Raw genomic sequence first — 10,965 nt, forward strand, 5'->3', positions numbered from 1 at the left:
CGCCCGGGTCCCAGCCTCGCGCGTCGGGGGCGGGGCCTGCGCGGGGGCGGGGCGAGCCTGGGAAGTCACGTGGGCAGTAGCCGGGCGATGCTGCCTCCCAGCGGCGCGTGCGGGGTTAGGTTGCAGGCCGCGGGGATGCGAAGAGAAGCCAACGAGTGCGGCCACCGACCTAAAGCCACTTACGTGGGCTGGAGTCCATTCTACCCTGCGCTCGCCCCGAACGCCCTACCGTCCTCCCTCGGAGGGGTCTGGGTTCCCGAGGGGGGTCCCCTGAGATTTGTCTGTGACCTCGCCTTCTGCAGCAGCTGTCCCCCGGGAGCCCTGGGCTCCCGCTTCCCTGGGGGCGCTGCTTTGCCAGCACTCTCTTGGATCTCCAATGGGCTCTCCGGTTTATCGCCAGTTTTCGTGTTAGATTCTTGAGCCCGATTTCACTGCAGGAAGGAAGAGAGAGTTGAGCCCTGTGCCCTAGTCCGGCGCTGCAAGGGGCCTTTCGGCCTGTATTCAAGGGTGGACAGGACTTCCTGGCTCCAACTTCCTTCAGGGAGCCCAGTTCTCATTCCCCACTCAGGCCCGCCCCACACAGGGTCTCCAGCCTGGACGCCCCGCCCAGTTCCGGGGCCCCTGTACTGGCTACTCCACCATGGCTCCCTTTCTGGCTCTGGCAAATGTAATGTCCTCAGGAGGCACTGGACTGGGTGCTGTCCTGGAATGCTGGCTCAGGGTGGGGTGTCCAGCAGGCCGGCATCACAGGAGCAGTCCTCAAAGCAGGGCCTGGGCAGATGCCAGCAGGCAGGAGATGCGCTAAGCAGGAAGGGTGGGGGCTGCTGGGATCACAGTGGGATCCCAAGACAGGCCCAGAGCCAGCCCCGCACTGTAGAGACAGGATGGCTGGTACTACACGACATCTCACAGCTGTGGGAGGAGCTGTGGGCGGCACAGGTCGGCCACGCAGGAGGACCGCTGCTCCGATCTACTCATCACTGGGTCTCTCTGGGACCCTGCCTGGCCTACAGGTGGGAACAGCAGGCTGGGCACAGGCTAAGAGGGACATCCGATGCCCCAAAGCTTAGTCTGGGTCCAGTGGGACTTTGATACCCTTGGGCCATGGGCAGCTCATGCCAAGGTGGCTTTGGGGTGGATATAAAAATGAATGGCACACATCCAGAGGGGCGGCAGACACAGGAAAACACCTGAGGATGGGAAGAGGGGGTGACAGTGAGATCGCTGAGGAGCAGAGCGCCTGGCGCTGTCCTGCCCCTGCCGTCCGTCTCTGGGGTGAGGGAGCGACACCCTGGGCAGTCCTCCCAAGTCCAGAGCAGCAGGTTCCTGTGTCCCAGGGCCAGGAGAATCCTGGTGGTCAGAGCCTCCACAGTCAGCCCTCTCGGAGGCCCTGCCCCTCTCTCTCCCATTGATGGAGCTCGGGCAGGTGGTCACGAGCCCTCATGAGTCCTTCGCCCTCCTGTGCTCCCTCGTCCTCTGTCGTAGGAGGAATGACCCCCCACTTTCAGGATTAACGTAAGCAGTAAATGACACAGGCACACCCTTGGCATCGGGCCAGGCCCACAGACACTAGCTGTTACCTGCCATCTTCACCCAGAAATGCCCAAGCAGGCCATGCTGGCCTTGGGGGAGTGGCTGCTATAACGAAGTATCACAAACTGAGTGGCTTAAAACAACAGAGATTTATTCTCTCCCAGGTCTGGGGGCCAGAACCCCAAATCAGCATCACTAGGCTGAAAACCAGGTGTCGGCAGGGCCACCCTCCCTCCAGAGGCTCCTGGGGAGGGTCCTTCCTGCCCCTTCCGGCTTCTCGCGACCCCCTAGCATCCTTAGTGTTCCTTGGCTCTTTGCCTTCTTGTCACATGACCTTTTCCTGTTGTTGGATTCAAGGCCTGTCCTGGTCCAGTGTGACTTCTTCTTAACTTCATTCTCTCTGCAAAGGCCCTGTTTTCACGGTCACAGGTGCACGAATTTGGGGGGACACTATTTAGCCCACCACAAGGATCGCAGATGATGTCACCTGGAAAATTTGGAGGACAGCATCCAGGGGCTGAGCTGGGTTCCAGGCGCCATGTGGAAGGGCCGGCCCCGAAACCAGAGGACTGATGAGGGGTCGCAAGGCCATTGGCCAGGGAAGGGGCCAGCAGGGCCCAATAGCCACCACTGGGGCCTGCCCCATCCGCCACCCCTCCAGCTGGGGAAACCTGGCAGAGCTCCATGCTGACCATGGCCAGGGAGGAGAGCAAAGGCCACCCAGAGCAGGGGGCAGTGTAGGTCTCAGCCTGCAGGCAGTGTAGGGGCCCCAAAGCAAGTCCCCCAAAGCAGGGACTATGTGAGCCCAGCTCGGGAGGCCGAGGCCCCCAGGCCAGCCTCACGGAGAAGCCCTTTCTTCTGCTGCCTGACAACCCGGGAAGGACAGTCCCACAGAGTCTGGAGTTCAGCTTCCCACGACTGCAGAGGGCCGCTGTCATGGTCTCGCCCCCGCATCCCAGCTCCTCCAGGACGAGGAGGCCCGGCCCTGCAGGCAGGGAGCAGAGCAGCTCCTGGCACAGGGAGGGGGTGTGGGGACCTTAAAAGACACTGAGTAGCTCAGGCTTTGGAAGAGCACGGGAACCTCTGGGGCAGGGTGGCCCGGGCCTGGGGTCTGTGCTGGGACCAGCAGGCTCTCCCTACTGCCTGGGACACCACTCCGCCCGCTCTCCATCTGAGTCTGCTCATCCTTTTGGCCTCAGGGACAAGCTGAGTCTATGCAGGCGTGTCAGAGGCTAGAGAGCCCACCCATCCTGGGCCCTCCACTCTCAGGCAGGCGCCCCCTCCCCGCCACGCCCCCGCCATACCCAGCTGGAAGGGGATTTTTTCTAAACATTGTCAGCGTTAAAGAGGTCTGACTTTCTCTTTATCTCAAAGGCATAGAGTCATGTGGAGAAAAACCTCACCTCTGGACTCCAAGGTACAAGGGCCATGGCAGAAAGCACAAGCTCCGCCCCCAGGCCCACTCCTGAGGGACCTGGGATTCTCCCTGCCCTGCGCCCCACCGCGTGTGTGTGAGTCTGTCTGTCTATCCCTGACACGTGTGCACACCTGTGCGAGGACACCTAGAGAGAGGTCCCTCACGTGAGACCACTGGATCGAAGGCCGCTCACATCAGCCACCTACAAGATGCTCTGTCTGGCAGGTTGCCAGCAAAGGAGGCTGTGCTGACGCCTTCATCAGAGCTGGGGGTGGGCTGATGGCCTGAGTTCAGGTGACCACCTGGCTGGAGGAACCGCCCCCTCAGGTGTTGGCTCGCTCAACAGCTGGCTGCTGTGGGTCTGCAAACGAAGACGCCCATCCCCCCCAGGGTGCTGAAGGCACCTCTGCGGAATCTGCCACTCCCTGCTCACCTCCTCAGCTGAACTCCAGGCTCCACCCTAATCAGCATCTTCCTTCCGGGAGCCCCCTCCTCTGTGGAGCTGCTTCACCCCCCGCCAAACATGCTCCCCTCCTGGGGCTCCCCTGCCCCCAAAGTGACCTCGGGGCTCCCCTGCCCCCATATGACCTCGGGGCTCCCTTTTCTCCTCTCACGTGACCTTGGGGCTCCCCCTGTCCTCCGTGTGACCTTGACATGCTTCCTGTGACACTCAGCACTTCAGTGTTGAAACCCCTTCTCTTTCAATGCCCACTCGGTCTTTCATTCAGTGGTATCAAGTAAGCGCCTACTGCCTGTGCTGTGCTGCTGTGCGCTTGCGAGCCCTGGGGTACAGCCGGTCCCCGCCCTGCAGATCCCCCGAGGGGGCATGCTGTGAGCGCATGCGAGGTGCCGGGGGTTCAGCTGGTCCTTGCCCTGCAGAACCCCTAGGGGGGTATCTGGGTGCGCATGCGGGGTCCCTGCCCTGTAGCCCTCTGGAGGGGTGGCTCAGCTTGATCAGCACTCACTGAGCACCTGCTGTGTGCCGGGAATGGGCAGGCATGGGGACAGAATGAACCAGATGCTGTCCTCTGACCAGAGAGGAGGAGAAAGAAAGAGTATAAACAGGTCCCCTCGGATCACAGCCGAGGGGAAGCCAGGAGGCGTGCCGGCCTGGCCCGGCCTCAGGAAGGATGAGTTGGCACCAGCGAGGACCTGGAGCCAGGGCACAGAGGTGGTTGTCCCCACTGGAAGGACAGCTCCTCGTAGCCCAGGCCATGCCTGTGTGTCCACTGCTGAGTGCAGTGCCTGGAAGACAGCTCGGTGGCGCATGTGGGAGGCGTGTGATCTAAATCCGGTCTAGTGCGTTAGAGGTGCTTCTGGGTTCCCGGAGCAACTAAGCCACCCACAGGTTAAGGAGCTTGCCCACGCCACGCAGCTAATCTGTGGCCGGCTGGAGAACTTAAAGCAGTGCCCGGCAGCCTGCCCTGTTCGTGGAGGGCACCCCAGGCTCTGCCTGCTCTGCATGGCTTCCCCGAGGGCCTGGCAGCCCCGCTCAGCCCCTCGCTGCCCCTCCAGCAGCTGTGCCTGCGCTGTCCTAACTCCACTTTCTAAGGCACCTGCCGCTTCTGTACAAAGAGCCATCATCTGTCCCCAAGATGGCACCAGGTGGTCTGGAGCCTGGAGGTCTTACAGCGTGGAAGCAGGATGTGGACACGCCTGCTGGTGGCCGGTGGCCGGTGTGCAGCACAATAGGGTGGCTTGCAGCCCTATCCCGGCTCAGGTGGTGTGGACCTTGGCTCCTGCTGAGAAAGTGCCCTGCACAGGCACCTCACCTGGCAGCCGGGGGCCTGCAGGGTGGAAGGTGGGCCTTGCCGCCGCCTCCTGCTCCCTCACTCTGGCCCTGTCCTGATATTTACTATTTGTTCTGTGATGTCACGCTCCCTCAGGTGGAGCGCAGACCCCCCAGCCCACCTCGATGACTCTGTGCCCACGCCCAGACAGACACCTGCTGAGGCAAAGGTGGCAGTGGTCACTGGCCGAGCACGTGGGCAGCTGCAAATGAGTCCTGGGGGGTGCAGGGAGCCCCAAGCACCTAGCACATGCTCCATTGTCCCACTGGATGTCGCTTTATGAAACACAAATGCAAAGAAGAAGCATCCAGAAAGTCAAGCTGAGGACCGCAGAGCCTCAGGCCCCGAGCCGTCTGAGTGTCACCGGCGCACCTCGAGGCCGGTCCTGGGTTGAGGAACCCAGGACACTGTGAGAACTCTCCACCAGAGGTTCACGAAGATGGGGGACCACAGACGATGAGGGTGGGGGGCAGCAGACTGGGGAGGGGCCAACGCGATAACGGCCGGAAGTGGCCTCGATGGCCGGCCCAGGTGCCTGGGAGGGCGGGCAGGGGGGCAGGAATGAGGGAGAGGCTCAGAGCGGGGGTTGAGGGTTGGGGGGGAGGGCCTGGTTCCCTCTGGCTCCCCTCTTCCCAGCCTGAGGCGAGAACCACCCACAGTCCTACAGAGGCCCCGCCCCACCCACCGGGCCAGGGAGGTCTCCTGGGCTCAGAGCAGGAGAGCGTCCAGGAGGACCCAGCTGTCCACCAGACACCCCTACATCCTCATGCTGCCCATGTCGTCCCTGTGGGGGGGGGTGTCACATGTCTCTCCCAGGGTCACTAACTACTCAGTTCAGACCACCTGGAACCTTCTGCTTCCAGAGGCTGCCTGGCATCAGGCACGAGAATTCCCCTCTGACGACAACGCCACCACCTGCAGCACCCCCCTCCAAGGACCCAGAGCCACTGTCAGCCCTGCTGCCCTGGGAGGGGTCTCCGGGTTCTGGCCTCTCCCCCTTGTCCCGAGAGACACTGCCTGTCCCTGGGGCCTAGAGGGAGACTGCGGCCCCCACCTCCCCAGCCCCACCGCCAGCCCCTGCCTGGAGCCCCATGACACAGCCGCTGCACAGAGCGCGTGATGCTGGCTGCCGCGCTGGCCCTTCCACAAAGCAGGGCCCCCTGGCCACTCCCCAGCCTGGGGCATTCGGGGGGCAGGACGGTGCCTGTCCTCATCTCTCAGCTGTTTGTGGCCAAGGCCACCGCTGCCCCCAGGCAGGGCCCCAGGCTCAGAAGCCCTGAGGCAGGCCGGCTGGGTGCATTCCGGGACTGGCTGGCCAGGGGCCTCGTTGCTGCAGCAGGCCTGGGCAGGGCGGGTGTCTCCTCCATGGGGCCTGAGGACGTGGCCAAGTGCTGGTGCTGTGGCCCAAAGCTGAGCTGCTGGGCAGCTGGAGGCAGCCCCACGCAGGGACACTGCGGACCCCACCCTCTGTGCGGCCAGGTCCTGGGCCAGGATGCCGGCAGCACTCTGTCCTGGGGTGGTCAGGACCACCCGGACGGGCAGATCCTAGGCCAGCTCCATCCGCTGGTGGAGGAGGAGGAGGGGGCCGGGGCCGCCCCACCTGCAGGGCCGGCCCTCCCGGAGATGGGCTCCGAGGAGCTGCGGCTGGCCTCCTTTTACGATTGGCCGCTGACTGCTGTGGTACGGCCTGAGCTGCTGGCTGCCGCCGGCTTCTTCCACACCGGTGAGTCCTGGAGGCCTGGGGGTCATTCAAGGCCCTTCTGGACTGAGGGTTTCCCTTCTCCGTGGAGCGCATGCCCCCAGCAGAGAGCGGCCAGGCCCGATGAAGATGGGCGGGGGTCCTGCAGCCCTGGAGTCTTCTGGGCATGTGCTCCATACTGTGATGAGTGACCCTGGAGAGGGTCCAGCATAGCACAGGACGGTTGGACCCTGGGGGGGTGATCAGTGGGAGCTGGTGGGAGGAGCATTTCTGTGGCCCCGGGGATCCGGGGATGGGCTCTCAGGGGTCTGGGGGTGGGATGTGCCTGCAGTAGCCGCCACCCACAGTCTGTGCCAGGTAACAAATCTGTGGATGGCGAGGGGTGAGGCAGAGGCGAGGACCATCGGGGGATGGACAGAAGCGGGGCCCCCAGGCAGACGGAGCCCCCATGCAGACAGAGCCCCCATGCAGCGGGGCCCCCATGCAGACGGAGCCCCCAGGCAGACGGAGCCCCCATGCAGACGGAGCCCCCATGCAGACAGGGCCCCCATGCAGACGGAGCCCCCATGCAGACGGAACCCCCATGCAGCGGGGCCCCCATGCAGACGGAGGCGTGAGCCTGGAGCCCCCCCCGTTACTGGGAATCATCCTGGGGAGGCGGCTTCTGTCCCCCAAAGCTTAAAGGTGACAGGATGCTCCAGGCCCCCAACCCCACCGCCAGCCTCTGAGCAATGTGACTGCCCACCCTGCTCCTCCTGATAACGTCCTCAGGCCTGGCTAGCACCCAGGCGTTGCTGTTCCCATTCTGCCTTTGAGAAGACTGGGGTGCACGTGAAACTCGGGGAGAACACAGGGCAAAGGGGCTGCAGAGGCCAGTGGGAGCCCCCCAGCCTCTTGGGAGACCTCAGAGAGCCCCTGCCCCTTAAGAAAAGGCCACCTGGGAGCCCCCCATTTGTTTCCAGTCTGGGGGACACGCTGGCCCTGTGGGAGTGGCCAGATATGGGCAGGGCAGCATCTTTGCTCCCCCCAGGCCGACAGGACAAAGTGAGGTGCTTCTTCTGCTACGGGGGTCTGCAGAGCTGGGAGCAAGGGGATGACCCCTGGACCGAGCACGCCAAGTGGTTCCCCAGGTAAGGGCCTTGCGGGCATCTCCCGACTCCACGGTCTGCAACGTCGCGTCTCGGGGATGGGGGCCCCTGGAAACGGCACGTTTGCACGTTCTTCCTTGGTGCTCAGCAGAGGCTGCTTCCCAAACAGCCAGCTCAGCAAGTGCCCTGCGCACTGTGGCCAGCAGGGGCAGGGCCGGGACCCGGCCCAGGGCCTTCCTGGCATTTAAACTTGGCAGCCAAGAAGGGGGTCCCCACAGCCCGAGCCCACCGCCCATGGGGCTTCTAAACTCACTTTCTTCAGGTGTGAATTTCTGCTCCAGACAAAAGGAAGGGACTTTGTCTGCAGCGTCCAGGAGTCTTGCTGCCACCTGCTCGGCTCCTGGGTGAGTCCTGCTTCTCCTTGGGGCTGTGGGGGACAGGTGGCGAGGGTCCCCACCCCCGCTCCTCCATCTCAAGGGCACAGAGGTTCTCTTGCTCCTTCTAGGATCCATGGGGAGAACTGGAAGATGCCACGGCTGCCGCCCCCCCAAGTCCCGCCAGCCCCGCGGCCCCCACTGGTGAGCATGGCTCGTGGCCTGTGGGTCGTGCTCTGCCCCTCGGGCTTCTGCAGCCTGCACTGTGGCCCAGGCCTTGCGTGGCCCTGATGCTGGATCGCAGGGAGAGCGGGCAGAGGGGCCCGGTGTGAGGGTGCTGCCTGGGCTGGCTTCACGGGCTCTGCCTGGCACCGCATGTGTGTCCAGGGCTCCAGGGGAGGCCAAAGCTGTCCCCTGCCATGCGGGCATGGCCAGCCCTGGGGTGGGTGATGGGAGCATGGTGGGGAGAGGCTCTGCGCACCAGGCGGCGTCTGCTGGGGTGGCCACCAGCCACAGCCCAGGAGCCGACCTGGCTGCAGTCACAAGCCCACGGCAGAGCCAGCTGTGCTGAGCTCTGCTCTCCAAGCCTGGGGCTTGTGGGGCAGGAGGCCGAGAGGCCCCGGGGGCTCCAGGGCTCAGCTCCCACCTCTTCTATCCAACTCCAGAGCAGGTAACTGAGCCGCAGGCCCTGAGTTATCAGGTGGGGACGGCGCCAAGTCCGTCTGGGGTTACACAGGGTCCGTGGGATGCTGGGAGCAGCTTTTGGCATCTGCGGGGGCTTCGTCCTGGTGGCTTTGCTGACCATTTACTGCTTTCTCTGAGCGGCGGCCCCTCCAAGAGCATGGCCCCCTCAGACACTGGCAGAGAGGCCCTGATGGCCTCAAAGGCCTCTCGTATTGAGGTGGCCCTGGCGACTGGCCACAGCGGCAGGCCGTCAGTCCCTCTCCCATGACCCCCAGGCCCAGGCTCCTCCCTGCCCTTGGTCCAGCCCCTGTCACGCTGCCTTGCAGATGCCAGGGCTGGCCAGGAGCGGCCTGAGTGGAGCCAGTGGCCAGCAGTGCGGGCTGAGCTCTCGACGCACCTCAGGTGGACCCAGGGGCAGTGCCGTTGGCTGCTGCCAGCTATTATACCTGCATCGCAGCTGGTCCCAGCCTGCTGCAGGACAGGGCTGGGTGGCGGGGGCAGAGGCACCCCCATTCTGTGGACACGGCCTGCCTGCCACCTTGCTCCTGCTCGTCACTTCTGGGCACAGCCTCCCACGTTCCCATCGTGCCTGGCACACAGTCCCCCACACCCCACAGTGTCCGCCACACAGCCCCCCACGGCCCCGCAGCACTGGCAGGCACACAGCGTGCATGGCCGCCGCAGGAGTGCTGGACGGGCAGGGCCCCCCTGGAGTGCACTGTGGGATAAACAGTGGCAGGGAGCGTGGCTGGTCCTGCCCTCCCCAGACGGGTTGGACCTCTCCCTGGCCAGCCCTGCCTCTGCGCCCAGCCGCACCTTCCCCTGGGGGCCTAGGTCTCAAATCTACTCCCGACTGCCCACAGCTGCCGGCCCCCCAGGCCCTGAGCTGCCCACGCACAGAGGAGAGACCCCGTCAGAGGGCGCCAGGGAGCCAGGTGAGGGTAGGACCCACCTGGGGGCGGGGCCAGCTCTTCCGCACCCTGGGGTGCGCGAGGCGGGCGATCCTCTGGTTGATGCTGGACACTTCGGTGTGTCCCCAGCCCACCTCCCCCACCGACCCAGGGCAGAGGGCGGAGGTCAGGGTGTGGGGAGGTGTCACAGGCCTACTCCCTAGAGGAGCCAGCGGGAGCCTGTGGGTCTTTGAGTCCAGGGGCCCGGGACACAGAGGAGCAGCTGCAGCGCCTGCAGGAAGACTGCAGTAAGAGCGGACCTGCAAGGTGTGCCTGGACCGCGCCGTGTCCATCGTCTTCGTGCCCTGCGGCCACCTGGTGTGTGCCGAGTGCGCGCCCAACCTGCAGCTGTGCCCTATCTGCAGGGCTCCCATCCGCAGCTGCGTGCGCACCTTCCTGTCCTAGGCCAGGTGAGGGTGCCTTCCCGTCCCGGGCCAGGTGAGTGAGCCTTCCGGTCCTAGGCCAGGTGACGGTTGGGTCGCAGAGCTACCAGCAGGCAGGTCCTGGCCTGGCTCGGTGTGGGGCTTCTGGTTCAGGCCTCGGAGACAGCAGACGTGCCTGGACAGTGCCCCCAGGCATGTTGACACCGCACTCCTGACACTGGGGCTGACGCAGTGCTGTAGGGACTAGGACAGGCAGTGGCAGCACTTCCTCTGTCCCATACCGCCCAGCCCCGCACACCTCCTGATCAAGCCCATTGCCTTCCCTTCTCGCTGGGGCACCCTGAGGCCACTCCATGCCCCTTGTCACACTGCGCCAAGCCCACTGGGCACGTCAGGGCCTTAGTCCTCCCTGTGGCTGGGGGCAGCACCAGCTGGGCACGCAGGGCTGCAGCCAGGCCGGGGGGAGGATGGCCTTGGAGGTGTGTGGAGAGTACATGGTGCCATTATGAAGGGCCCAGGACCCCGGACGGAGCCTCTGCCTGGGAGCCCGGCTGGAGGAAATGCGCAGTGGTGGGGTGTGTGTGTGGAGGGCGGGGGAGGCTTGATTGTCATTAAAGGGGGGCAGGAGCCTGGGCTTCTCAGGGTTCTCAAAGCCTGTATGCCCTGAGATCACCCCAAGAATCTTCCAGGACAGAATGTCAGGGGAGGGAGGCCCCTGGATGAGCTGATGGGGAGCTGCTGACTCACCTTCTCCTTCCCTAGGCGCCGTGAGTGCGGCCTCCGCGTGGGCACTCTGCCCACCTCAGCCTGTCCCCTGGACCATGCAGCAGGCCTGCTGAGGACGGCTGAGCCGCTGTCCAGCACCGACCTCCCGATTCCGACCGGCAGCCCAGGGTGGAAGGCGGAGCTGCGGGGGCTTTGTGTGGAGTGGGGTGGTGGTTTTACATAAGTCTGGATGCTTTCGAGGATTCACAATAAAGAGACGGGTTTCCTCTGGCCGCGTTGCTGCAGGACAGCCAGCCCCCTCCCCACCACCCTGCCCCCCGA

At 64.5% G+C, this 10,965-nt stretch overlaps 1 protein-coding gene across 1 annotated transcript; it reads left to right on the plus strand.

Annotated features, from left to right (window-relative positions):
- The first annotated feature begins 6,105 nt into the window (after positions 1-6,105).
- BIRC7 (baculoviral IAP repeat containing 7) lies at positions 6,106-9,940 on the plus strand. Its single transcript, XM_006921967.1, is given in 7 exon segments — positions 6,106-6,463; positions 7,470-7,569; positions 7,850-7,931; positions 8,033-8,087; positions 9,464-9,520; positions 9,736-9,776; positions 9,779-9,940. Coding segments are annotated over 7 exon segments (855 nt in total).
- Positions 9,941-10,965: the final 1,025 nt, after the last annotated feature.

The sequence above is a fragment of the Pteropus alecto genome, unplaced genomic scaffold, assembly GCF_000325575.1.
Source record: "Pteropus alecto unplaced genomic scaffold, ASM32557v1 scaffold45, whole genome shotgun sequence".
Lineage (NCBI taxonomy): Eukaryota > Metazoa > Chordata > Mammalia > Chiroptera > Pteropodidae > Pteropus > Pteropus alecto.